This window comes from Camelus ferus, chromosome 32 (assembly GCF_009834535.1).
Source record: "Camelus ferus isolate YT-003-E chromosome 32, BCGSAC_Cfer_1.0, whole genome shotgun sequence".
Classification (NCBI taxonomy): Eukaryota; Metazoa; Chordata; class Mammalia; order Artiodactyla; family Camelidae; genus Camelus; species Camelus ferus.
The window spans coordinates 17,896,984-17,924,923 of NC_045727.1; the positions used below are offsets into that span (position 1 = coordinate 17,896,984).

Here is a 27,940-nt window from a genome sequence, read left to right on the forward strand (position 1 = left end):
GGATAGTACCATGGTGACTGTGCGAAACAGCATCAGGAAGGAGGCAGGTCAGGTTCAAGGAAGACCTTCCTGACCAAGAGCGTCCCATGCATGCAACTGCCTTCAGGGTCCTCTTCTGCAAGGTTGTAAGAAAAGAGACTTCTGCATGGTCAGCTGGCATCCTGGCCAGATGCATCTCGCAGGCACTGGGAAACCTGCTGTCCCTGGTGTAGACCAGCCCTTATAATCATCCAGGGACCTTGTTCACATGCAGATCCCAATTAAGAAGGTTTGGGGGAAAGCCTGACGTTCTGCATCTCTACCCAGCTCTGGGAGATGCTGGTGCTGCTGATCTCTGGGCCACATTTGAGTGATAGGTGGTGGGGGACCTGTGCTAGGATGCTGCAGGCCTGGAAGGGTCGTTGTTGGGTAAGGATCCATCCCATGGGGCATGGGGTGTGGGCCACTCAGAGACAGAATAACTCGCACACTGGCCACACGCCCTCTGAGACAGAGGACTTGGGTGTCTCACACGCACTTTTGGGAAACAGACCTGTCTCCTCGAGCCTCAGTTTTCCCATCTGTGAAATGTAAATGGGAGGAAAGGGGTTGAGCTGAGCTTTCATCCAGCTCTGACATCCCAGAACTCCTGGAATGGAAAATGCACAGAAGCTTCTAAAGTTCCATCTGTAAGATCCCAGCCTGTCCCTGGACCTTGTCATCCATTGTTCAGGTCTGCTTAGCACCCATTCCCCAGTCTTCCAGCTTTAAGACCCCAATTTCCTAAGGGGAGCCCCTGCCTCTCTCACTTGGTAGTGTTTAGATGGAGTTGACCCTGACCTCAGCTCCAAGGTGAGCTCATGACCCAGATCTGGCCAATCAGGATGGTTTGGTGGTGGGCATGTGACTCAAGCTAAGCCAATGAAACCCAGCCATGAGACTTTTGTTAGAACATCTGAAGAAATGGCTTCCTCTTCTATCTGGGTTATTAAACTCTAAGATAAAGGTTTAATGATAATGGCAATCATCTTCACCACTGTGTGGGGAGAGCCTGCCTAAGAGCACAGACTAACCTAGGGGAAAGCAGAGATGAGAGATACGGAGACTGAGTCACAATACCTTCTGGTGGACACCTGGATCCAGCCATGCCTGAAGCCAGATTGGATTTTTCAGTCCCTTGAGCTTTGCTTCAGCCAAATTGAACTGAGTCTTTCAGTCAAAAGAATCCTGATTTGCAGACTGTGGATTCTATCCCCAAGACGAAGACAAGGAATTGGAGGAAAGTCCCCTCTCACACTCAGTCACACAGGCAAGGACATTACTGGCTTCAATAAATTCCAGAATGTTGGAGCTGGAAGAGCCACCTCATTATACAGAGGAAGAAATGGAGGTCAAGAGGGTGGACTTAACCCTCCCAAGGCCACACAATGCAGTGAGCAAACCAGGACGCATACCTGGTTCAGAGTTCCCTCCTTTACCTGCCGGCGGTGAAGGCATCCAGCCACATGAAACATTTGAGGAGGGTAAAAGGTCATTCCCCTAGCACAGGCCAAATCAAAATGACCTCAAACTTCCCATCACACTGCCTGAAATGCCACCAGAAACCCATTTCTCACTGTCTTCTGTCTTCAAGCTGCATCTTAAAAAAATGCATAAACCCAGGGAAGGAATTACGGCTGGGCTTACTTGTAGATACAGCGAGTGAGGCGGTGAACTGTTGTTGGGTAGCTTTACAGATGGGGAAACTGAGACCAGCAGTAGGATCAGGACTCTCCTTTCCACTTCCACAGAGGGATGAAGGCAGAGCTGACGTGTCTGGGAACGACACCCAAAGGGAAGAAGGTGGTAGGAAGAGCCAGGAGTCAGAGGGTGCCAACTTCCCCAGTTTGCCCTGAACTCAGTGGGCCACCTAGAAAGGTGAGGACCACAGTCAGACACAGGCTCTGGACCAGACCCCCATCTCCTTGAAGAGTCTGAAGAACTCAGCAAGCCCTAGTCACTCTTTCTCGGTGGTGAGAAGGGAGGAGAACCTGATATTTCGCCCTTAACAAATGGGTGTTGACATCTCTTTACGTTATTAGAAAAAAAAATGCCCCGCCAAGAAATAAACCATCACTTTTATTTACAGTATATTTCCTAGAACTCAGAGAAATGCGGTGCCTGTCTGCGTAGACCTCGGGCCAAAGAATCATTTATCACAACACATCATACTTTACAGTACATAAAACTCTCCCTACCTAACAAAAACATTCAAAAAATTGCTCACTCTTTACATAAATTGCTTAAGAACATCCTGGTTGAACACATTGTTTTGAAAGGATTTCAATTACTGGGAAGAGCTGTTCCCACCAGTGGTGGCCTTTGCAGTGGCTGAGGGAACAATCAAAATGGGGGGGAAAAAAGAATAAAATAATGCCATTTGCAGCAACATGGATGGACCTGGAGATTGTCACACTGAGTGAAGCAAGTCAGAAAGAGAAAGAAAAATATCATATGAGATCACTCATAGGTGGAATGTAAAAAAATGAGATAAATGAACTTATTTACAAAACAGAAACTGACTCACAGACACAGAAAACAAACTTGTGGTTAGCAGGGGACAGGCAGGTGTTGAGTACTGAGCCGGACCAGGCAGGAAACAGGGTGAACCAAAAACCACTCCCCTGGCTCCCTAGGGTCATCCCCTGCCACTCAGGCCAACAAAGGCCCCCCGAGGAATGCAGGGCAAGGGCTGCCAGCTCATCTAGTTACTTCGAGAAAAGTTGGAACTAGGCATTTTTAAGTGAAATCATATTTTCAAATTAGCCACTATTTTTTAAATTTTTAAGCATATTCTGGGCCCCTCCCCTCCCCCAAAAATACAGCCAGGAGGGAGACCACATTTGTAGGCTTGGGTGTAGCAACTCTGATTTCAAACACTGCATTTGGGGATCTTAAACCCAATCTTGATTTTATTGATTTTGCTTCACCGTGAGTGAAAGGTCAGAGATTTTCCAAGGATATGAAGGCAGGAAGTGTGTCTATCTTGTTGACCATTCTGTTCCACAGTTCAGAACAGGTCTGAGATGTAATACTGTAATATATATATTATATGTATATATATGATGGAATACTACTCAGCCATAAAGAAGAATGAAATAATGCCATTTGCAGCAACATGGATGGACCCAGAGATGATCATACTAAGTGAAGTAAATCAGACAGAGAAAGATAAATATCATATGATACCACTTACATGTGGAATCTAAAAAATGACACAAATGAACTTATTTACTGAAATAGAAACAGACACACAGACACAGGAAACAAACTTATGGTTACCAAAGGGGAAATGGGGGAGGTATAAATTAGGAGTTTGGGATTAGCAGATACATACTACTATGCATAAAATAGATAAACAACAAGGACCTACTGTATAGCACAGGGAATATTTGATAGCTTATAATAACCTATAATGAAAAAGAATATGTATGTGTGTAACTGAATCACCATGCTGTACATCAGAAACTAACACAACACTGTAAATCAACTACACTTCAATTTTTTAAAAAATCACCCCACCCCAAATGTCAAAAGCACCCCCATAGATGAACACTTATTTACTTCCAATCCCCATTTGACAGATGAAAAAATTGAGGTCCAGAGAGGGAAAGTGACTTCCCCAAGGCAGCACAGCAAAAAAAAAAAAAAAAAAGACACAAAGCTGGGGAATGGAATGCTGTTCTCTTCACAGCAGCTCTTGAGTCTTAATTCCTCCCCAAACCTAGAGGAGAACATTCCAAGCCCCAAGTGTAAAAACCCCTTCTGAAATTCTAGAGAAAGCAGACGATCAATCCCCGGTCCTCCCTGGGTGAAGTGAGGAGAAATGAAACTTTGAGACATGAGAGGCTAATGCCTAAAGCAGATGTGCAAACACAGATAAGGGAGACAGAGTTTTCACCAGACAAATTCGCGCCCTGCTCAGTTTAGACATTAAAATGAACTAACTTAATTTCATGCCATATGCAAATCCTTACCAGCTGTCGGCTCTGTAATCACAGGAGACTTAATGTAATAACTAAACAGGAACAAAAACGCAGCAAATACAGGCTCTGGGCAAGTCCACTGACAGCAGGTTTTATGTTCCTGGAAACTAAGCAAGTGCAGAGCATTTATGATGGACATCTGGAAGCAGCTACATGCCCAAACGCCTGCCATCTCCTTCACAAAAATGCTTGCAGCCATAATAAATGATGGCTAAGGACTGAGCCATCGTGTACCCTGAGCCCTCGTGGACCGTGAACATCTCCATCTAGATGCCGCAGCTTCTTCCCCATTGTCAAGGTTCTGCTCAGTCCAGCCATCTGGACCAAGTAATCAGAAGGAGCCAAAGGATGTCTCAGGTTCACTGGGTTTGAGTCCCCCGACCTGGAACTAAAGAGGCAGGAACATGTCTGCTGGGTCAGGGCAGGGCAGGTGGCCTTCCAACCTCCAGTTCCTCTGGCCACGCAAGCTAATAATCATGATAGCCAACATTTATCAAAGGCTCACGATGAGCCAGGAGCCAAGCATGCCTTCTCGGCATTATCTCAAAGTGCAGAGGATGATTTGAGGTCATTTGTTCATGCATTCATTGAACAAACGTTTATTAAGCACCTGTGATGTGTCAGGCACTGTGCTGGAGTTATAGCAGCAAGCAAAATACACACAGATTTCTGGCTTTGTTCAGAAGCTGAATTTCTGGTGGGACAAATATTTTTTGAGTACAGTTACGATGTGTGGTAGGAAAAAAACACTTTGCACCCATGATATCACCAGCATTACTGCCTTAGCATGAAGCTCTGTGTTTACAAGTTGATTTAAAGAAAAATGTTAAGAATGAAACAGGTGATTCACAGATGGCCGAAAAGCATGACGGGGTTTCTTTTCCCAAATAATCCTGATAGAGGTATTATTGTTAGTCCCACTAACAATAGGGAAACTGAGGCTCAGGGAGGCGGGGGCATTTGCCTGAGGTCACCTATCTGGGGCATAGTGGAGTCCAGATTTGAACCCAGGTCAGTCTTCAGAGCCAGTATTTTTTGGGGGGAGGGGGTGGGTAGTTAGGTTTTTATTTATTTATCTTAATGGAGGTGCTGGGAATGGAACCCAGGACCTCCTGCATGCTAAGCACGTGCTCTACCACTGAGCCAGTGTTTTCACCACCAGGCTGAGCCGAGGCGACACATCAGGTGGACTGCGTCACTCTCACACTCGGCTCTCTTCCGCCAGCTCCCAAAAATCACTTTGCACGTGACTTACATCCCTTCTACAAAAATCCTGCCAGGAGGTTATGCAATTTCCCCTCACTCATGTTTTCGGGTTGGGGAGGATTTAGGGCAGCCTGTTTCGCATCTTTCCTTAAGGGAGGGTGTAGCTCAGTGTAGGGGGGAGGGTATGGCTCAGTGGTAGAGCACATGCTTAGCGTGCATGAATTCCTGGGTTCCATCCCCACTACCTCCATTTAAAAAATAACTAAACCTAATTCTCCCCATCAAAAAAAAAAAAAAACAATTTAAAAAAACAACAAACAAAATTTATATTTTTTTAACTGAAGAAGAGTTTACAATGTTATCTCAAGTTTCTGGCGTACAGCGTAATGTTTCAGTCATACACACATATATATTCCTTTTCATATTCTTTTTCTTATAGATCGGTACAAGATGTTGGAACTTGTTATTTATCCATTTTGTATATAGTAGTATCTTCAAATCTCAAACTCCCAATTTAACCCTTCCCACCACCCCCCGCCACAGATTTAATTGTCATTTTTCTTCAATGTATTTCTATATGTAATAGTTCCAGAGTCTTTCCTTGCCTTTTATGATCTGGACACTTTTGATAGTTTGTAGAATTTTGTTCAATTTGGGTTGGTCTGATTTTGTCTTGTAACTAGACTGAACCATTGCACACCCAGTCAGCCACTGGTTGAGCTGTCTGCTTACCAAAACTAGCTGTTTGCCCCCAAATCTCCTTCTGCCAGTTACACTCACTATTGCAATTACATATTTTAGGTAAATAGTATGTAGCAGGTAGGATAAAATATAAGGGGAAAAGAAAATTGTTTCTATGAAAACTAAGTTGAGTATCTTTGGAAAACCCTGAGAAAGTCAAATTCCTAAATAGAAATTGATGAAAAATTAATTGCAGGCAGCTATCAAACATGGAGGTGGGGAGAGATGACAAAAGTCTGGGAGAGTTTTGTAGTCTGTTTTGCAAGTGTCTTGAAATTCTCATTATATTTAAAATACACCAAGTGGGGAGGGTATAACTTAAGTGGTAGAGCACATGCTTAGGATGCACAAGGTCCTGGGTTCAAACCCCAGAACTGCCTCTTACAAAAAAAAAAAAAAAAAAAAAAAAAAAAAAAAACCTAATTACCTCCCCTGCAAAAAAAAATAAATAAATAAAATACACCAAAATACACTGATGAGTGCAGGAAAGATGATATGAAACATCAATCAATTAACTCATTATCAATAATCAATTCACCCAATATTAATGACTTAATTAACAACCCAATTTAATAATGGAAAATTAAGGTACAGAAAACTTGTATGTGTAAGTTAAAATAAAATATAAGATAACATATTCTAGGATATAAAACTCTCTATTTCTCTGCTTTAACCAACTTTTTCAACTAAGCCACAAAAACCTGTCAATGGGAAAAGGGCATTGGGCTCCACGTCATATGTCCTCAGAGAAATGCAAATTAAAATAACGGTGAGATCCCACCACACCCATTAGAAGAGCCACAGTCTGGAACACTGACAGCATCAAACGCTGGAGAGGCTGTGGAGCAACAGGAACGCTCATTCATTGCTTGTGGAGATGCAAAATGGTACAGCCACTTTGGAAGACAGTTTGGTGATTTCTTACAAAACTAAACATGCTCTTACCGTATGACCCAGCCATCAAGCTTCTTGGTATTTACCCAGAGGAGTTGGAAGTCTATGTCTATGCATTTTACTGCAATAATAATAATAATAATAATAATAATTAATAAACACGTGAAGTGTCTAGACTAGCAGAAGGTGAAAAGTGAGGTTATTTCTTACGCATGTTTAATGGCTGAAAAAGAAAAAACTGACCCTGGTTGTAGGCTCAGCAAAATATCTGGATTAAGTAAAAGAGGGGGCTTTTAGGAGAATTCCATAAAAAGAAAAAAAAAAAAAAAAGATCTGTAGCAATGAGATGGACTTACCACACTGATGCCCCTAGTCAGCACATGCTGGTTGTAATTATAACTCCCCTAAAGAGGGAGTCATGGGAAGCCTGGCAGCTCAGGCCAGCTTGACACCTGGCCAGCCGAGCTCCAAAGGGACCACTTTCCCCACCACAGTCTCAGAGCAGCCAGGGAGGCTCAAGCAAGAACAGGAGGGTTGGTGGAGGAATCCACTAACCCTCCTGTTCATCTCCAGCCTGGGGATGGGGCAGGTGTTAATTTAGTAGCTGCACCCCCAAACCACGAATTGTTCTTAAAGAGGATGGAGACACCTTTGTCAGAGAAACTGTGGAAAACCTTAAGGAGGCAACGAATAAAAACGCTGAAAGAAGCCAGTCACAAGAGGCCACATATCACATGACTCCATTTTTAGGAAATGTGTCCAGAAGAGAGAAATTTATTCAGACAGAAGATAGATCACCAGGGGCTGAGGGAGGACCACGGGGTGGGGGGGGGAGAAATGGGGGTGACTGCTAAAAGGAATTAGGGAGGTACTTTTGGGGGTGATGAAAAGTTCTAAAATTGATTGTGGGGATGATGGTTTTCCAACTCTGTAAATATACTAAAAAAAAAATTGAACTGTACACTTTAAAGGGGCAAATTGTCTGCTGTGTGAATTGTATCTTAATAAAGCTGTTTTTTTCTTTTTTTAAAGTTACCTCGGCTCTAAACCGATTTCTCCAGTTCCTCTAAGAACTCCAAAGCCGCCGGCATCTCCCTGATTAGGGCTGAACTCACTTCACGATCATTTTTAAGGAGCGTTTCCTCAGTACCTGAAAAGGACCCTTTGATGTCCAGCCAAAGCCGTCCTAGGAATTCTAACCTATTTTAAAGAGAGGACTGCATATTAAAAGCTTGGCTTTCCTGGCTAGCTAGGCACCCATATTAACATCCATGTCTCTGTGTTACTATGGCAACAGAAAGCTTTCACTGAGCGCTTTTGGGGTGCATCCAAGGGGCCTGAAACCTGGGTCCTGGGGGTCTCCAGCCTTCTACCCAGCACACCCCAGGCACTGGCTGCCTCGCTGACGGACGCTGGAGGAAGGGCAGCCTGGAATCAGGTGAATCCGGGAAATCTGAGGCACATCAGGGTTCACACTCCCTGCTGGTCTGCTGGCCACCCTGAGTCACCAGCACCACGCAGGAAGAGGAGAGGGTGTTGGTCACATCTCTCAGAGGCTGCGATCTAAACCAGCAGCTCGAGCCCTTAAGCCAGTCTCCACGTCAACATGACCATATTTTCAGGCAGGTGTAGGCAGCTTCTTCAGCCCAAGAGAGTAACACGGCTCGAAAGCTTTCATTCAACAGCTAGGGGGAAAGGCTGCTGGTGACTGGTATTTCTTAGCTATTTTTCTATGCACATCTAGTTTTAAATTATGAAATATTTCAGGCATCCAGAGGGCACAGATAATACCATGGGTACCTGTGTGCCTGCTACCTCGTTGAAGAAATAACATAGCAAAATTTTTTTTAAGTTTCAGTGTTTTTTATGATCTCCAAAACATCAAAACATAAGACCTCCGCACAGAAAACTACAAAACTGCTACTGAAAAAAATTAAAGAAAACCTAAATAAATAACGGGCTCTCCCTTCTTTAGGGGTTAGAAACTCAGCACAATTGCGCACAGGTGGTTTTGTTTTTGTTTTTTTCCTTCTTGTTTATTTGTGCCTTCTGTTACATCGGTAATAATCCTGTCTCACTTTTTGGAAATAAAGTCATTGGTTATCGAACATGAAAAAAAGCAGTTAACTTTTTTTTTTAAGTAAGATATAGGGCTTCCCCTGTGACTGTTCTGAGAGCACTTATTTGCATGGCTGAGATCCATTCAATGGTGAAAATCAGTTTTACACAGATTGACATGAGACACATCCTGAATCCAGCGCATGAGACATCATCAGCCCAGGGACACCTACATACGGTCTCCAAACTCTGTCTCTTGGGGACACCACAAACTGAGCCTACCCCTACTGGGCCTGCATGGGAAGGATTAATCAGCCGTCAGGGAGAAGGAAAAAAAATCCAGGCAAAGAAATAGGAAGAACCTGTGAGTGAGGGGAGAGAGACCTGGTATGGGTATATTTGCTTTTAAATGCCGTTGAGTCATTCTGAAGCCGTCTCAATGTAGCCTCACGTTGGGGAGTTTTGTGTTTCCGTAGCAATAGAATTCGACTCAGCCAGGAGAAGGCACTTGACTGCTGTTTCTTAAAGATGCATAAGGGTTTTTTTTATTTTGTTTTGTTTTGCATAATGGACACATTTCCCACGCAGCCACTTTCCAGGGTCTTTGTCAAGTGTCAAGGTAAGCTTTTCGAAAACTCTTCCGTGGACCGCAGGGGAGGCAATTTCTACCCAATACAGAATGCTTAAGATGGAAAAAGCCAACTTTTGAATATCACTTCGGGGACATATTTTGTGCATTCAACACAGCTGAATGCAGACCAAGCAGAGGTAAGAAAATTGAGTGGAATCTCCTGACAAGGGGATTGAAGGAAGTGATGGGAGGTGAAGTGCTTCCCCCTGGTGTCCCCAGATGGTAGTGCAGTCATTTGCCGAGATGGTCTTCTGTGTGTTATTTCCCCGTGTTCCCTACCACCATCTCCCGCACATTTTAAAAGACTTCAATAGGGATGGCAACCTGGTAGCCCTCTGTAACCAGTGGGCAGACATGCCAACTGCTTTAAAATCTAGGCCTGACGTTTCTGGTGAAAAACTGGAAAAATCTGTCAACTTTTGGGCTGCACCCGGGCATAATAAAGGTAGGCTGGAGCAGAGAAGCTGCTGCCCACTCTGAACAAGGGTTCCCCCTTTCTCCACACTCCCCACCTCTCCCCAGTGTATCACACCCAGGCAGTCTTTCTCATTAAGGGTTCTTGTATCGCTTCTGGATTGGCTACCAGGGTCTAAGCTCGTGAGAGAATTTATACTTGGCGTTCCAAGAAGGACTGGACAGAGGATGGTGCCTTTTAAAGCAGATGATCACATCACCTTATTGCCTGGGAGAGGGCAGAGGTCCACAAGCTCCTTGATACCCAGCTTGGCGACGGACGGTAAGTGCCCAGCTCAAACTCCATGTTTGGTCCTGCTTCTAATCTTTCTTATTCAACTCGACAAAATTTCTCAAGCATCTGCTAAGGGCCGCACTCTGTGCCAAGAGCTGAGGGTTGTGGGGGAATGGGGCCAGTGATGAGGTATAAACGGGGGCCCAGCGGGCAAGGGCCAGAGCTGTGGGGTCCCTCACCTTGCCACGTCCCCTTCTCTGGCCTGGGCGCTTCCCTTCCTGCTCTGGGTCAATGACTTCCCTAAACCCAAATCAGACTGAGACCATGACAGGACACTGGGTTCTCTTTCCAGTGGTTGGAGCAGCCTGCAGCTTTGAAAGTTTCTCCCGCAGATAACTGCAGTGATGACTTGGCATCTTGTCTAGGAATAATGGCAACAGTGGATCGTTGGCAAGTGTTTGCTCTATGCCAGATGCCCTCACGCATGCCCCCGTGAGCAGGTGCTGTCATCACATTATCCTCATCTTACAGAAAAGCAAAGGGAGGGTCAGCGAGGCCAAGTCACTTGCTGCCTGTAACTCAGCGCACAGGTAGCAGAGCTGGGATTTGAACTCCATCGGTGACCCCTACAACCACCACCTGGTAGTGGCTCCCAGTGGGGACGGATGTCACAGAGGACGGAGGTCAGACCTGCAAGGGCCAGTCCTGCAAATCCCAAATGAGAGGGTGAAAGTTAGGAAGGCTGTTGGCCCCCATTTTACAGACGGAGAAACTGAGGCTCGGAGTCACTGGCGAGTCAAGGGCACACAGAGCAAAGGTGACAAAGTCTGAATTGGAACCTGGTCTCCCAGTCTCCGGCATCTGGACTGCTCCCAACCTAATGTCAGCATTTCTGGGCACGTCCTGGATGTTTAATTTCAATCTTTGTGAATTAAGAGGGAAGCTTCAGCTCTCTGCTTCAAGGGAAAAAAAAAAAAACTCTGTGGGAAGCAAGGGGACCAGCCAGGCTCTTCTTGAAAGGATGCAAATTACAAAGGCAGGAGGAATAGAGAGAGGTGAGAGACAGGGCAGGGAGGGCCACCTGGCAGCACAGAGAGGAGGCTGAGAACACGGGCTGTGAAGTCAGACCCACAGGCTGGAGACAGGAAGGCATCAGCATCCCCATTTGACACCCAAGGAAACTGAGGCCGGGGAGAGCGGCCCTGGCTGAAACCGAAGGCTAAATCCATTCCACCTGCCTCCACTAATCAAGGTTGTTTTAAGACTTGCACGTCCTCCGGGCAGCACGGAGCTTAAACAGTAAGATATTTGCCCGTATTGTTTTCTAGAAACTTGGAGTCAGCTGTGTCTGGTTTGAGCTAAGCGGGTGAAGATTGGCTAGGACCACCCATCCTTAAACTGGACATGCGCAAGGACCCCTGGGCGCCCTTTTGGAAGGTGCAGAGGGCTATGGTTCATTTACATCTGTGCTAAATTCTCACACCTTTTCCCAATCACCGTCCCCACCCTCTCCCTGCCTCCTATTGCCCCACTGCTTTGTTCTTCATCCCACAAACACCCTGGGCCTTTGGAGAGGAGACCTTAAGATTTGTTCTCCCGTCTCCTTGCTCGGCTGCCTTGCAAGATGTTGTGGAACCCAAGTTCGTGTGCCTGATACAAGGTGAGGCCAAACAGAGACGTCGAAATTTGGAGCAGAGAAAATTTTATTGCGGGGCTGTGCCAGGGAAACAGGCAACCTCGAAAGACCAGGACTCCTCAAGGGTTTTCAGGCAAGAGGTTTTTGTTGTTTTGTTTTTTAAGTTTTAAAGGTAACTTTTGGGGTGAGGGCTGCAGGGTGCACGACTTCCTTCTGATGGGTGGATGGTAAGGTAACGGGGGAGGGTGAGTGTTCCAGGAATCTTGGGCTCAGTCTGAAGTCCCCCCTCCTCCACCTGGTGGGGTGGGGGGGTTTCACCTTAGTTCCCATAGGAAAACTCATATATATCGGAAAGGTGCATTGCAGGGCCAGGCGAGGAGAACCAGTGACTCGAACTCCCGGAGGGTTTTGGGGAAGAAGTTCTTAAAGGCAAAATTTGGGGTGAGGGTTGCAGGGTGTATGATTTTCTTCTGATGGATGGGGTGGGGACTGAGGGAATGGGGAGGGGCTCCAGGAATCTGTGCTCAGCCTGAAATTACTATCCTCCACCTGGGTGGGGGCCTTAGTTCTGGCAGAAGAACTCAAAACACTGTTATGTCTTCTCCTTAAGAAGGAACCAGGACCCTGTCCCAAGGCTGCATTCCCTTGTCTCTGCCCCCCTTCCCTTCCCTGTTTGAATCTGCCCTTTGGAACTCAGGGAAGGTCAAGGAGGCTGAATGAAGCCTATTTCCTACAATAAAAGAAATGGGGATCACAGAAGGGACTTGTACCAGGGAGGGACCCACAGGGTCCTGCTCTTTTTCCAGAACTAGGACTCCGTTAGTGGCTTCACTATTGTTTTCTTGACTGTTCCTCCTTTGTTTCTGCCTCCCCTCACTCCTCTAATTAGTAATTGCTTGAATCCGCCCTTTGGAAATCAAGGAAGGTCTAGGAGGCTCATTTTCCTACTGAGACAGGAGAGGAGGGAAGAGGGCAGAGCACAACCATTAAAAGAAAGATACAGCAATTAGCACCAAGATAGCGGCAGACTCAGATCCCAGGAGAACTTGAGCTTCATCACAGGCTCATTGTAACCCATTAGCAGCTAAATGACACCCACAGGCGCCATGACACTTTGAAGGCTGACCGTAAAAGGTCAAAAAGTGGGGGATAGCCCAATTTCTAGGAATCCCAGCCCCTTTCCCAAAGTAGTTGGAATAATCCTCCCATTTGTCAGCATATGAAAGTTACCAGGCCCATAAAAACTAGAAACCCTGCTCCTCCTGGCCTTTTCTCTTGCCTTTTGAGATGGCCTTCACTCCATCTGTGGAGTGTGCTTTTCTCTGAATAAACCACTTTTACTCAACTATGGCTCACTGTTGAATTCTTTCCTGCACAAAGCCAAGGACCCTCACTTGGCGGGGGCGCATCCCAGGGACTCACCTGGGACTTGGGACATGGACATCCTCTCGTGCCCTGCCCTTTTCCTATATCAGGACCATATGCCAACTTACAGAGATGACCCAGGGAGAATGGAGAGGATTTTTCTATCAATCTTTGCAACCCACAACCCAGCCTGGGCAGATGTTCCAAGCTTACTAGACACCCTCCTTGATACAGGAAAAACGAATGTAGGGTGAGAGGAGGGCCATGTCCCAGTTCTCGGCTGGTTCCTGGGACGTGCCCCACCAAGTGTGGGTCCTTGGCTTCGCTCAGTAAAGAATTCAAGAGTGAGCCACAGTTGAGCAAAGATAGATTTATTTAGAGAGATACATACTACATAGAGTATAGGCTGTTTCAGGTGAGAGAAAGGCCATGAGGTTGGGAGTTGAGTGCTCAGGTTAAAGTAAAAGTAGGTACACACTCCATAGACAGAGTACGGGCCATCTCGAGGGCATGAGAGAGGCCACGAGGCATGGTGTTGCCAGTTTTTATGGGCTCAGTAGCTTCACATGCCAACAAGTGGAGGACCATTCCAACTACCCTGGGGAAGGGGCTGGGTTTCCCAGGAACTGGGCCACCGCCCACTTTGACCTTCTATGGTCAGTCTGGAAGCTTTCATGGCACCTGTGGGAGTGTCATTTACCATGTTAATATTACAATGAGCGTATAATGAAGCTCAAGGTCTACTAGAAGTCAAATCTCCCGCCACCTTGAGCCTGAAAGCCAACTGGGAGTTGAATCCTCCATCATTTTGGTGTTAATTGCTGTGTCATTCTTTGAATGGTTGTGCTCTGACCCCTTCCCTCCTGTCTCATCTTCACTTCAGATGAGACACACATAGGACGGGATGTCCCCATATAGGACGCCCTGCAGCTTTATCCTTCATTCCACAAATAGCCCAAGCCCTTTGCCTTCAGGGAGGTGGATTTGAGATTTGTTCTCCCATTTCCTGGCTTGGCTGCCTTGCGAATAAATCCTCTGTGTTGAAAACCTCAGTTTCTCAGCTTTTTGGCTTGCTGTGTATCAGGTAAGAGAAACTTGACTTGGAGTCAGGCCTTCTGCAAATCCCAATCTTGAGGGCAAAAGTGAGGTAGGCTGTTTGCCCCCATTTTACAGATGGGGAAACTGAGATTTTGCCCAGGTCACACAGAGTGAAGGTGACAAAGTTTGAATTTAAGCCAAGGTCTCCCTGACTCCAGAGTCTGTACTGCTAACATCTTAATGTCAGCACCCTGGGGCACTTTCAATATTTGTGGATTAAGATGAAAGCTTCAGCTCTCTGCTTGAAGGAAAAAACTTTTGCCAACTGGGAGGGAAAATGCACAGTCTTAAAGTTGAGAACGGTCTTATTCAGGGACATTACAAATTACGGAGGACTATGTAGCCTGGGATCCAGTCTCTCAGCTCTGAAGAATTGTTCCAAAGAGGTAAGAGAGGAGCCAGGATATGAGTTTTTGCTGGTGGGGAAAAATAAACAAGGATTCCCACTAATCCCAAAAACAGACATCTCAGGTTAACGATTTTTAAGTGCTTTTCTATGTATGAGAAGATGCAAGAATCTAGCCTTATTGAAAGTATTCCTTTTGATATGCATCTTATCTAGGGCTTTAGCCCCATCCTGAATTCCCCTAAGGGCACACCAACTATGCTGCTGGCATGGCTGAGGGCAGGCCATTATTTGTTTACGGGAATGGCAGGTTAACATTCTTTATCCACACTTGGAAGCAAGAGAACCAGCCTGGCCCTTGTCGAGAGGGTGCAGATTACGAAGAGTGAAAGAGGTGAGTGACGGGAAACAGGGCGACACTGGTCGCACAGAGCCGCGGCTGACAGCGGAGGCTGTGAAGTCAGACTAACGTGGTGGAGAGGGGTAAACCATCAGCATCCACATTTTAAACCTAAGGAAACTAAGGCCAGGAGAGGGGCCACGTGGACAAGGAAATCTAAGGGAAAGGGGAGTGGAACCTCCAATTCCAGGCCCGCACTCAGCGCGCCCCAAAACATCTCTGGGAGTTTTCAGCACCGGCTGCTCCCGCTTGACGCCCAGGCCCCGCCCCTCCCGCTGCTTATTGGCTCCTGCGGGCACGAGACCAACACAGAAAGGAACCAATGGGAGTGGCCCACGGCGCGTCTTTCCCGGGAAAGGGGAGGTGGGCGCGGGAACCCGGAAATGCGAGCGATAGACAAATTGAGAAAGCCAATCTGCAGCGGCGAGGATGGTGGGCTGGCCAATGGCGAGTCGCCGAGGGCGGGGTCACGGGCCGGCAGTGGAGGTGGGCCCCGGGAGCCCGCGACCAGGGAGACTTCCAGCGCCGGTCAGACCGCGGCGGGGTCCGGCAGCGGCGCGCGGTGAGGAGGGAGCCAGCCCGGGAGGGTGCGGCGGGGCAGCAAGCCTTGGGTGGGGTTCGGGAAGGGGTGGCTCCTCAGAATGACCTTAGTCCAGGCTCCTCGCCTCTCCTGGCCTCAATTTCCCCCTTCCTAGCTAGTAATGGGTGAGATTCGAGCCTCAGGGAACACAGATCCTCCCTGGCCAACGTCAGCCCCGCCGAGGAGCCCGTCCCCACCACTTGGAGGAAGCAGTGACCCACACCCTCTTCTGTACCCCCGTTAGAGCGCGTACCAAGCCTCCTGAGATGTTCTGTTATCAACGAGCCAGCACCCTCATTAGACTGTAACCTTGAGCGTTCGGAACCCTTATCAGTCATTTCTGAGTCTTGGTCCAGAACCAAGAGCAGGTGCTTGGGCCCTGGTTATGAATAAGGTAGAGTGAGGTGAAGATCTGGGCCCTCTGTCCCCAGATGCACTGGCGAGTCCTTCCCCATTCCTCTGTTTACATGTGGGCCCTCTGGGAATTGACTTACTCTGGGCCTTAGTTTCCTCATTAGTAAAGTGGAGCCTACGGCTTTCCTTTGTGGGGTAGTGAGGATTAAGTGAGATAAAGCATGGCCAGCACTCAGATCAATGCCCAGCACACCACAGTTGCCTAATAAATGCTTATTGTTTGCATGATGGTGCTTGCATCCCTGACCTCTCCACTGCCCCTGCCAGCCCCAAGCACCTGCTCCTTGTCCCAGAAGGCAAGCAGTCACCCAGTCTGGCCCACAGCCTGAATTTTTTTTTTTTTTTTTTTCCTGAGATGCTCAGACTGCCCAAACTCTAGGTGGGATCCCAGCTGAACAGACCAGGAAAGAAAGGCCGGAGGGGGAAACAGCATTGAGTTGGTATCGGACACCTGGGTGGCAATAAATCAGGCCTCCAAACGGTTGTGCTCATCAACAAATGGGCCTCAGCACTGCCTTAGCCAATCGAGATGTGTGTGTGGTGTCCAGGACCCCCAGTGCTTGGGGTCCAAGGCTACAGATTTGTGGTTAAGGGGGAGACTTTAAGAGCTGTGGGTTTCTGAACTCAAGTCCTAAGGCCATCACTCACTCACTGGCGAAGGGACATGACCTCTCTGAGCCTGTCCCAGCTGTAGAGTGAGGTGATGATGAAGATGGTAGGATACAGTATACTTGAGGTCCTTAGGATTTAGCAAAGGGCCTGGCCTACATTAAGTGCTTAATAAATACTGGGCTGTGGCATTACTTTCTGCAGAGCCACACCACCTTGGAGGAAGCACCAATCCTCCCAGGTTGACCCCCCCATCCTATTACTCCTCCTTGTCTTGTCCCCACCCTCTCATCATAGTAACTTCAGAGGCACGTAGGTCTCCAAGCCTCAGCTGTAGCCAGAAACATATCCTGAAGGTGTTGGCTCCCCTGCTTTATCGCCTACAACTCCTGTCTCCATGCAGATCCTGCTTCTCTCTGAGTAACTGTGGATATGTGCAGGGGGTCCCCCCTGAGTCCAGATGACACTCACGCCGATGGCTTCAGTGATGGCGGTGACTGAACCCAAATGGGTGTCAGTCTGGAGCCGCTTCCTGTGGGTGGCGCTGCTGAGCATGGTGCTGGGGTCCCTGCTGGCCCTGCTGCTGCCGCTGGGGGCCGTGGAGGAGCAGTGTCTGGCTGTGCTCAAAGGCTTCTACCTGCTCAGGACCAAGCTGGACAGGGGGCAGCATGCCAGCACCAAGTGCACCAGCCCCTCCACGGAGCTCAGTGTCACCTCCCGGGATGCAGCGCTGCTGGTGAGCAAGACCAAGGCCTCTCCAGGTAAGAGTGGCCGTCTCTCAATGCTCATTCACCCCGTGGGTATTACTGTGGCCTGTGTGCAGGGCGCAGGGTCAGCTCTGAGCTCCCAGCCAGACAAGGTGAGAGGTGGCTGAGATGCGGCGCCATCAGTGTGGTGATGGGGAAGCAGAGGGAGCCATAGGAGCACGCCAGGAAGGCTCTCTGGAGGAGGGGATACCTGGGCTGAGATGTGAGTGCAAGGAGAGGTGACCCAAGGGACAAAGCATGAGTGGAAAGTGTTCCAGGCTGAGGCCAGAAGGTAATTAACAGAGCCCTGGGCACTTAAGGAACTAAAAGGCAGGTGTGGCCGGCACTGGGGGTGGGACGGCCAGTGGGAAAAGGCCAGCTGTAGAGCAGGGTGGTCTAGCTGGAGCCCACTAGGTTTAGGAATTTTTTAAAAGGCCCAGGGATAGGAGGAGCCCTTCACAGCCTGGGCCTTAAAGGGGCAGAGGCAGGAACGAGCACCTCCAGAAACTGACAATGGCTGGGAGCTGGAAAAGATGCAGGGGGTGGGGTGAGGGAGCTGCAGAGGAACAGCCACTGAGGATGGCTGGTCAGAGGAGGGGGCCGGGGGGCCCAGGTATCGTCCCCACAGTACAGAGAACGGCCCTGGGCCAGATGGACAGTGCACAGCACCCAGCCCCACTGGGCTGCGGGAATGATGCACCCACATGTACAGTGGGCTGGATCGAGCCCCTGAGGCCCTGGCAAAACCCAGCAGCCCCCCGGCCATCCTCTGCCCCTCCGTGCCCTCCCTGACCGTGCTTCTTGGGCTCTTCTCTAGCCGGTAAGTTGGAAGCCAAAGCCGCTCTGAACCAAGCCCTGGAGATGAAACGCCAGGGCAAGCGGGAGAAGGCCCACCGGCTCTTCCTGCACGCGCTCATGATGGACCCGGGCTTCGTGGACGCACTCAATGAGCTGGGCATCTTCTCGGAGGAGGACAAGGACATCATCCAGGCAGACTACCTGTACACCAGAGCGCTGATCATCGCGCCCCACCACAAGAAGGCGCTGGTCAACCGGGACCGGACGCTGCCACTGGTGGAGGAGATCGATCAGAGGTATTTCAGCATCATTGACAGCAAAGTGAAGAAGGTCATGTCCATCCCCAAGGGCAACTCAGCACTGCGCAGGGTCATGGAGGAAACATACTACCACCACATCTACCACACGGTCGCCATTGAGGGCAACACCCTCACGCTCTCGGAGATCCGGCACATCCTGGAGACCCGCTACGCCGTGCCGGGGAAGAGCCTGGAGGAGCAGAATGAGGTCATCGGCATGCACGCGGCCATGAAGTACGTCAACGCCACGCTGGTCTCCCGCCTCGGCTCCGTCAGCATCAGCGACGTGCTTGAGATCCACCGGCGGGTGCTGGGCTACGTGGACCCGGTGGAAGCCGGCCGCTTCCGCACAACACAGGTCCTCGTGGGCCACCACGTCCCGCCCCACCCTCAGGATGTGGAGAAGCAGATGCAGGAGTTCACTCAGTGGCTCAACTCCGAGGACGCCATGAGCCTGCACCCGGTGGAGTTCGCGGCCCTGGCGCACTACAAACTCGTGTACATCCACCCCTTCATCGACGGCAATGGCAGGACCTCGCGCCTGCTGATGAACCTCATCCTGATGCAGGCGGGCTACCCGCCCATCACCGTCCGCAAGGAGCAGAGGTCCGAGTACTACCACGTCCTGGAGGTCGCCAACGAGGGCGACGTGAGGCCGTTCATCCGCTTCATTGCCAAGTGCACAGAGACCACCCTAGACACCCTGCTCTTCGCCACCACAGAGTACCCGGTGGCACTGCCAGAGGCCACACCCAACCACTCTGGGTTCAAGGAGACGCTGCCCGTGAAGCCCTAATGCTGTCAGTACCCCCCTGATGACAAAGGATGTCCCCAGAGGGGATAAAAATCAAATTTAGCATTCTTAGAAACCTCCTCATCTCCTTGAGCAAAAGGAGATGGATAAGGAACTTAAAACATTCTTGACCTCCAGATGTTTCTTTATAGAAGAAAACTAAATTATTAAGCCTTGTCCCTAAGATAACTTATAATTCAGCCAAGTTATTTATTTCCTTTGGAGCTGGTAACTGTGTGGTATCAGCTGTCTGTGCTGGTGGCCCCCAGTCTGGTAGGGGGAGGGTGCCAGCAGGCTTGGGGGGCAACAGTGTCCATGGTGTGACCAGAACACAGGTTCTGGAGCAGAATTTGCACTAAGGGGAGGAGAGGTGGGGAAGCTGTGGGATGAGGTACAGAGCCAGAGGAAGAACTCCCAGCCTTTCTGAAACTGGCTGAGGGTCTGGGACTCCCTGGAAAGTCGGCTCGTCTGAGGAGAACCTGATTGCCATCCTTTCAGGTGTCGGCTCCCCCACCCAGCGGTGAGTGCTGTGGCCAGCCCTCGCTGCTAGAGCAAGTGCGAGGTAAGACAGGAATGCTGACGATACTGCTGGTCTGGTACCTTGTTTCGAGGATTCTTTTGAGCCATGGTTGGCAAACTCCAGGCCCAGAGGCTGGCATTTTTCCACATCAAGACTGTTTTTCTATTTAAGAACAGGGACGGGGCTCACCTGGTTTCTTTCTATCAATCAGTGTTTCTCATGCTGGCAGCAACTCAGATCAGATGTTTGAGTCTAGAAGTTCTCTGGGTTTGTCACCCAACAATTAAATCCTGCTGCAAATCAAGTATTAGAAGACAGATGCCATGTCAGTGCCAAACAAGCGTCTGTGATAAGTGTGCCTGTTCTTAGGAACTAAGAAAAAGCTGACCACAGCCCCGACGTGTCCGCTTTAATCCACTTACTCACCTGCCCCACGGCCAGTGTACGGCCCGGCATCCCCTCGGGGAGGCAGACTAGAGTGCCTCAGAGGAGTGGCCTTACTTCCCTAGCAACTTGTAAAAAGAGGAAACATTACGTGTCACACAGCCAAGGTCCCAAATTGTCATCATGGAAGGAGACTGTCCAATCACACGTGGCCCAAGTGCCAACACGACTGCTGCTATCCAGAGTCTGCAGGGCTGGAAACGAGGGGCCCCTTATGCGGGCACCAAGCCAGTGCTGTCTGACGCTGTGCGCACTTTGCGTCTGAATGATGGTGACTGTCCACCAAGGGCCGTCTGACTTGAGAAGTCACAGCCTCACAGGGATGAGGTCACTGTTCTGACGTAGCAAGTGGTCAGCTGACGGTATACTAAGCACAGAGTAGTTCTGAAAGGTTAAGTGAGACGATGGATGAGATGGCCCCAAATGGTACTCAAACCTTTATAAAAAGTACTTTTGTATGTGTGTGCTGCCGCGAGGTATTTCTTAAACCTTAACTCCTCTCATCTTGCTTTTGTAAGTGCACTGCGGAAGCCTGACAGACGTGTTTGCTCTGTACCATGGGGAGAGATTTGCACTTTATTAGCAAACGTGAAAGATATTATTTTAACAGATTACTGATAATAAAGTATTTTGTTACATAAGTGCCTGAGACTCTGCTGTCTTGTTCAGGAGCTGTTCCTATTTATCCTAAGGAGGGATGCTTTCAGAACCTTTTGCCCTATTTAAATTGTTCTAGGAGAAAAACAGGTGCAAGGTGATGTAATTCAACAAGAAAACGAGACAGAGCTGGCTGGATAAGCTGTCTGCCGAGGTTGACAGGGATGAATTAGTGGTCTTGCACTAAGGAGCAGGCAACTGAAATGGCTCTTCATGTATCTGTTTACGGGGAAACAGACCCACTTCTATGTCCCCAAAAATCCATTTCTAGAACAGTCAACTCCCTGAACCTAAATCAGGTCCCACTCAAGTCCGAAAGGTCCACTGCTGTTAATGAGCCCCTGTGGACATCTGAGCAGATGACGTGAGGTTGGAGGACTGGCAACAAACAGCAAGAGGACAAAATGGCTCACCTGGACACGGCGCGGCGCGGCCCAGCGCCACAGCGACCTGGACCAGTAAGGAGATGCCTGTGGCTCTTGGGTCCCCGACTGACCCACACCCCCGGGACAGGGAAGTGGATGGCCACTGCAGTGAGCACAGGTTCCTATGACTGAGTCACAGCTGCTGCTTGAATTCAAAAGTAACACCTAACAAAAAAGTGTTCTGTGCAAGAGAGAAAGACGAGGTAGAAGGAACCTACAGATTAAAAGACTTACCCAGGAAACTGGAAGTTTGCCTGGATAGTTGATGACATTAAGGTATTACTGCTAATGTTTGTAGAAATAATGATCAAGGCCACGGTCTCAAGTCCTTAGAGACACGTGCTACGGTACCATCGGGTGAACGCTGTGTCGTCTGGGATGGCCCTCCTTACAGGGGACCTCAGAGGGGAAGGAGGTGGGCTACAAGCGGACAAACACAAAAGCTCAAGGCCAGGCACGTGGGTGTTTGGTTGACTCTTCTACTTACTTGTTTCACGTTTTCCATTAAAAATGTTAAAAAAAAAAAAAATTAGGTGGAGGGTATAGCTCAGTGGTAGAGTGCATGCTTAGCATGCACAAGGTCCTGGGTTCAATCCCCACTGCCTCCAACTAAAAATAAATAATTTTTAAGGTTTAAAAAAATAGTAAAGCCTGATTGATGTATAAGAAACAGATAAATGAGCTGATTCCCATCACAGGAAAGAATCCCGATTTTTTTTCCCCCAGAGTGCCTTTACAAAGTCAGCTTCCCTACTGACCCTCCTGGAAATGTCACCCTCAAAGCAGTAAATATTTGATGAAAGATAAGGGGCAGACAGGTCAGAAGCTGTTAAGCGTCAAATTGCTGTAAACTGAGGCTGAAAACTAAAGATACCACAGCTGAAAGGATTTCAAAGTGACAATCGGATTTGACTTACAAAAGTTCTATTTACACACCTAGTAGGTAAAGCAAGGGACACTCATTTCAAAATACATATTTGAATCCACATCTGAGTACCATCCGGCGAGTTTTTAAGAGAACTTCAGTTTAATAAACAAAGCTAAATGGGGAGAATTTAAGTTTGCACTTGACATGGTATTTAAACAAAACCAAAGGGCTGAAACTCAATACTTAGACAAAGAACACAGGTCACTAATCACTAGGCAAAGAAAGTGGTCCGTAGCGGACGGCGCACAGAACTCCTACACAAAACAAATGTCACAAATATTCGGCTTTTAGGAAACAAAACAATGGGGTTGACGTGTCGTTTACAAATATGTAATAGAAAAACGCACAGCCCCCTGGAACAAAAATCCATCAGATGTTCTTCATGTGACGTCCCCTCTCCCCACCCCTTTACTAAAATAGGCCATTCTGGTGAGTTACTAGCATCTGCCATTTTGTCTTCTAAAAATTAAAAGAGTGATGGGCACATGTGCTGTGCCAGGTGCAAGAGAGTGTCTTATAAAAAGGGACCAGAGTTGGCCGAAAATATTTGGACAAGTGGGTCTCAAAACTGTGTGTTCGAGTTTCACTTCTGCTTCTCACTCTTGAAACACAAAAAGATCTCGGCAGACTAGACCCTGTGCCCAGCCTGTGGGTGACCGCTACGTCCTCTAGCCCTCAATGTGAGGGAGCACTAAAGCCTCTCTCCTTGGACACCCTCTCCCATCCCACCTAAACCAGAGGAAGGGTGTGGGAGTGGGCAGCACTGGGCCCCGCACACCCAGGGCACAGCCGGGCGTCCTCCTGGCCAGCATGAAGTAAGGCATTTCCCTCCTCTCAGTCCACTCACTTTCTCAGGAGCAACTTGGCGAAATCGGCATTCGACATCTTGGGTGCCTCAGCCGCTGGGGTGACACCAGCTGGCGGCGGGGCGGGGCCGTTCTCGGCCTGGGTCCCCGCGGCGCTGGGGAGTTGCAGGGCACGAGGCAGCAGAGAGAGCTGGGTCCTCCCCTTCCCCCGCCTGGAAGAGCAAACACTGAATGTACCTTCCGTTCATGAAAATAAGCCAGGACAGTCTTAAATTACCCCCAAATAAAAGGTGAAACACAAAACATCGAGAAGGATGAGACAAGCCCTGTCTCCCTGACTTTGGCTTGTAGGTAAAAATCATTGTAACAAGCTGCCTTTTCCACAGTTTTGGCAAGGGCCAACGCCTTTGCAACGCAGTCACGTGTGGTGGATAAAAATGGCTGTGACCTTACAGACCTCACCAAATGAACGCAGTTTTGCTGCCTCAGCTCTGTCAGGTGAGGACATACCTTCTGTCCACATCACAGCTGGGGCTGTGGATCGGCCCACACAGATGGGTTCTCGCTAAAGGGGCTTTAATCACTGTCTTAGAAAAACCTGACCTTAAATAAGTCACCAGCATACAGTGGCAAACACCAGGGAGGGCCCCACTTCCAGGCTGGCACTCGGTGTAGACTGGCTGCAGACCCCGGTCCCCCGGGGAACGACTGAGCACCGCCAGGAACGGCAGGCCCTGGCCTTGTGCCTGAAGTCGCGGCACTAACGGGAACCGCGTTCACCGGGGCACCGGCCGGGACCCAGCCTGCGCCCGCGCGCTCGCCACACTTACGCTCCGTATATCTGCCGCGGCACCAGGGGGCCCCCTGGGGCTTTCCTAGCCTCTGGCTTCTCCGGAACTCTCCTCTGAGGAGGATTGCTGATGGCCACTTTGATGACGTTCTCTTTGATGGTCATGCCGTCCATCTTCATGACGGCCTGCGACGCCTGGGATTCGTTTTCGTACTCCACGTAGGCCAGGCCCTGGAAGTGCATGAGCCCGAGCCCGGTCGGTGCTGCAGAGCCAGGACACGGCTTCCTCCCTCCCGTCCGCAGGCTGTCGGGGCAGACACCCCACCCTCGGGTTCCCGCCCCCACCACCGGCACCCTTGTCTGTAGGTTCGTGCCCCTGCCCTAGTCTTCCTCCCTTTTTCTGCAACTGACTGTAATCCACAGAACTTTTTAAGGTCAGTGCATCTTATGCTGGCTCCAGTGAAAAAAAAGGAGAGAGGCCAGCATAAACCTAGCACATGGACAAGGTGGCCGGAACACAAACGAGCCCCGATGTCTCTGTCCCCTCGGGCCGCCCTTACTTCATAGTCCTCAACTCCCAATTAGCCTGGATACACGGGAGCTGGGGTGAGAGGTCAACCAAGCTCTTAAACAGCTACTCAAAATGTGGTCAAAGCTTTCACGAGAGGTTGAGGGGACCACAGGGGGCCAGATGAGGGGAACACCAGCAGCGGGAGACTCGTGACTAGAGGGGTTTGGGCAGGAGAGAGGAGACCACAGAGGGGGCGCCTCACCCCAAGGCCCACAGCCTGGGGGCCACACTGGAGCCCCTGCTAATTCGTGGCAGTTTTTCTTCAAACGCCTTATTCTTTTTAGTACAATGAGTCACAAATGGGTGAACCCGACTCTGAATGTAAGTAGAGCCTAGCGCACCTAGCCTCGCGTGAACTTCTCATCTGCTCCTTAGCAGACAAACCAGAACCCGCTATGGAACCAAACCATCTTTGAAGATGGAGAATGGGGCTCCTGGGCGCCAGGAGATGCACGCCGTCCGCAGAGACGCTGACCTTGGGCTTGCCGGCCCGGTTGGTCACCAGCCGGATGTCCTTCACAGTGCCGTGAGCCTTACAGATCTCCTCGAGCTCCTCTTTCGTGCAGGAGAACGGCAGGCCCGAGACAAACAGCTTGTGCTTCTCCAGGGCGGTGCTGTACCTGAACACCTGTGGGAGGAGGGAGAGGGAACCGTGACTCGGGCCCAACCCAGCTCCCCATGCTGTAGGCCACGGCCTCGTCCACGGGGCTCGCTCACCCCGCCAGAGCCCAGGGTCGGCCCCAGGTGCTGGAATTGTTAATCCAGTTACCCTGCTCAAGTCACTCAAATTCTCGAAGCCTCCACTTCCTCCTCTATAAAATGGCCAGCATGAAAGTCGCTATTCTTAAGAGTTTGGATGAGGGTCCACTGAGGTAATATGTGACACTTCGCGCAGCCCCCGGGCACTCCTAACCATTCAGCAGCAAGTACCCAGCATACAGTTCCTAATTTTACTGTCATTTATGAACAGTGCAAGCTCAAAGTACCCCAGGCCTAAGTGAGACCTCAGTTACCAGCTCAGAACGGACCCCGGAAGTTTCGCTCTAAACAGAAGACGGACGGTCCGCATTTGCTCCGCATCCCCACCGCCGTCCGTGCTACAGCGACCCCGCGTAGAGGCACTGCCTCCCCCACGACAAACCTTGAAGTCGGGGTGCTTGCTCTTGTCCACGCAGGGGGAGACAAACATCGGCCTCCCCTCCACACTCTTGCGGTCCAGCTCCAGTGCCCGCAGGGCCGCCGCCTCTTCTTTGAACTCCACGTAGCAGTAGCCCCGGAAATCGCCGCGGTTGCTGAAGATGGGGCGGATCTCGACCACGTCCCCGCAGGCCTCGAAGAGCGGCCGGAGCGCAGCTTCTGGCGCCCCCAGGCTGTAGGGCAGGTTGCTGACGAAGACGGTGACCCCGTCCTTGCTGCTGTCGTGAAGCACCTTGGGCATGTCCCTCTTCGGGGCGGCCGCCCGCGCCTTCTGCTTGGAGGGGGGCTCCACGTCCACAGGGCCCGTGTCTTCTTCCAGGTCAAGTCCGACTTTCCCGGCGGCAGGAGGGACGCTGTTCTCCACCCTCCTGCGCTTGGAAGGCTGCTCTGCAGTGTCGGGAGGACAGCGGCAGCGGCTGAGGAGCTGTCCAGGGTCAGCCCCTCCCAGCACTAAGGGCTGGCCGGGACACACCCGCGCACACACCCCGCCCTCCCGGCCCACCCGATAATCCTGCTCCTTCCTGGGTCCCAGATCCCCGGGTGTAAGCGGACTAACTCAGGTGGAAGCGGTAAGACAAGTTCTCATCGTCCACTCTTAATTATAGGAAAGGTCAGAGGGTCTCAAGTCGGGCTGGCAAATTCCAAGTGCAGGGCTGGAGCATGGAGACCAGCACCCCAGGTGACGCTGGAGTCGCACTCCCTGGCCACACGTTGGGAAAGTCGAAGTGCTATGGTTCCTAAAAACATCCAGTCTTGTCTGTGTCCTTCAACAGAGTTTAACAACATTTCACTCCACCCCATTCTCCCCACTGCCTCCAGGGGGACAGTACTGACACCCAACTGGTTTTGGGCCCTCTGCTTCCAGACTTTTCCATCAATTCCCTACCACTCTCCTGGCAGAGTCAACCACTGCTGGTGTCCCTGATGGGGCGGCCGGGCCACCTGCTGCTCCAGCCTCACTGACCCCGGCACCTGGCCCTCTGTTGCGCATCAGGGCCCAAACTCAGTTCTTTGCTGCTCAGAGAAAATGCCAGACTATTCTGTGCCCTGTGCTTGGCTGACGCTGGCCAAGCAGCCAGTCCCTTCCCTTCTTTTCCATTTGACAGTCCCCAAGGTGCACATGTTACTCCCGCACCAAGTCTCCCGCAGGCAGCGGACCCCTAGTGCCTTCCTTGGCCTCCTCCACTGTACGCACCTACGTCTCCCCCAGGCCCGATTATGCACCACTGCGGTCACAGGTCCCGTCTGCCTTACGCTGCTCCCCCGGGAGCCCTAAAGGGCAGTGAGCTACCCACCAGCACTCCTGAAGGCCCCAAAAAGATGTGCAAGAAAGGTCAACTGGATGATGTTACTACTTCCCTCTGGCTGACAACTTTGTACTAGATGTTTCACATCCTTCAGCATCTACACAATTTTTTACCTTGACTGACTTTGCTGAAATAAATCTGACCCACACCTGCCCACACCTGAAATGGCAATGGTGACAGAAACACTGGCTAGAAAATTCTACAAGTCAAAACCAGTGGATGGGGCAGGTAGGCTGCCGCAGTGGTGGATGAGGGGTGTCCACGCACGGGCAGTGATGGGACAGGGTGGGTGTGGGGGCTGGAGGCACCCACAGGAGGAGGGTGGCGGTGTCCCGCACACTGCTGGGAGTGGAGCGCGAGTGGCCCTGGGCGGGGGTGTCTGTGCGGGGAGGCGCCGGGCACCCACATAGAGGGTAGGCAGGGATGGGGAGGCCGGTGGCACCTCGCAAGCAACTTTTTCTCCAATGGCTCGAGCAGAACGCTCCCCGCGCTGCTCTGCATTGTCTGCAGGGCTGGGGCGTCCCCAGGCAGAGTCCCCCCGACTTTACCTTCCTCATCGTCTCCCCACTCTTTCTCGTCATCCTCGTCCACTTCATGCTTGTCCGCGCCTCTGGTCTTTTTCTTCTTTCTCAGAGATTTCTTCTCGGCCCGAGCCCTCTTCCGCTGTTCAGCCTTTTCTTCTTCTTGCTGGACGAGGGCTGCTTCCTTCTCCGCAGCCTGGAAAACCGGGATGTGACACCTCAGTGGATGCAGCGAAGAGGTGAAGTCTGGCTGGTGATGAGGGGAGGAGGGAGGGGACCAGGAGGACGGCGAGGAGGGGGCCTGCCCTCCCCTGGTCAGGGCTCCTCAGGCTTCCCAGGAGCTGCATCTCAAGTCTGCAAGGAGTCTCACAAGATCCCCGGGAATTACCAAAAGGAAAAACCTATAAAACCGGGGCCCTGACTCATTCAGGCATGTTCCTGTCGCAATCACTAGGCTAAACAAGGCTC

At 50.3% G+C, this 27,940-nt stretch overlaps 2 protein-coding genes across 5 annotated transcripts in view; one reads left to right on the forward strand and one right to left on the reverse strand.

The window, feature by feature from the left end:
• The first annotated feature begins 15,483 nt into the window (after positions 1 to 15,483).
• Positions 15,484 to 20,911, forward strand: FICD (FIC domain protein adenylyltransferase). Of its 2 annotated transcripts, none has more exons than XM_032472023.1 (3): positions 15,484 to 15,629; positions 17,074 to 17,431; positions 18,234 to 20,911. In XM_032472023.1, the coding sequence occupies exons 2-3, from the start codon at positions 17,131 to 17,133 to the stop codon at positions 19,307 to 19,309; spliced, it is 1,377 nt and encodes a 458-aa protein (XP_032327914.1). In that variant the 5' UTR covers positions 15,484 to 15,629; positions 17,074 to 17,130; the 3' UTR covers positions 19,310 to 20,911. The 2 variants fall into 2 exon arrangements, with proteins under 2 accessions (XP_032327914.1, XP_032327915.1); XM_032472024.1 differs by having other exon boundaries at positions 15,612 to 15,654.
• Positions 20,912 to 22,259: 1,348 nt separating this feature from the next.
• SART3 (spliceosome associated factor 3, U4/U6 recycling protein) overlaps positions 22,260 to 27,940 on the reverse strand; it is a 31,508-nt gene continuing 25,827 nt past the window's right edge. For all 3 annotated transcript variants that reach the window (XM_032472021.1, XM_032472022.1, XM_032472020.1), the window contains 5 exons: positions 27,500 to 27,668; positions 25,589 to 26,031; positions 24,923 to 25,075; positions 23,917 to 24,107; positions 22,260 to 23,298 (listed from right to left, as the gene is read on the reverse strand). In XM_032472021.1, coding sequence (XP_032327912.1) covers positions 23,124 to 23,298; positions 23,917 to 24,107; positions 24,923 to 25,075; positions 25,589 to 26,031; positions 27,500 to 27,668 — 1,131 coding nt within the window. In that variant the 3' untranslated portion in view covers positions 22,260 to 23,123. The remainder of the gene's footprint in view (positions 23,299 to 23,916; positions 24,108 to 24,922; positions 25,076 to 25,588; positions 26,032 to 27,499; positions 27,669 to 27,940) is intronic.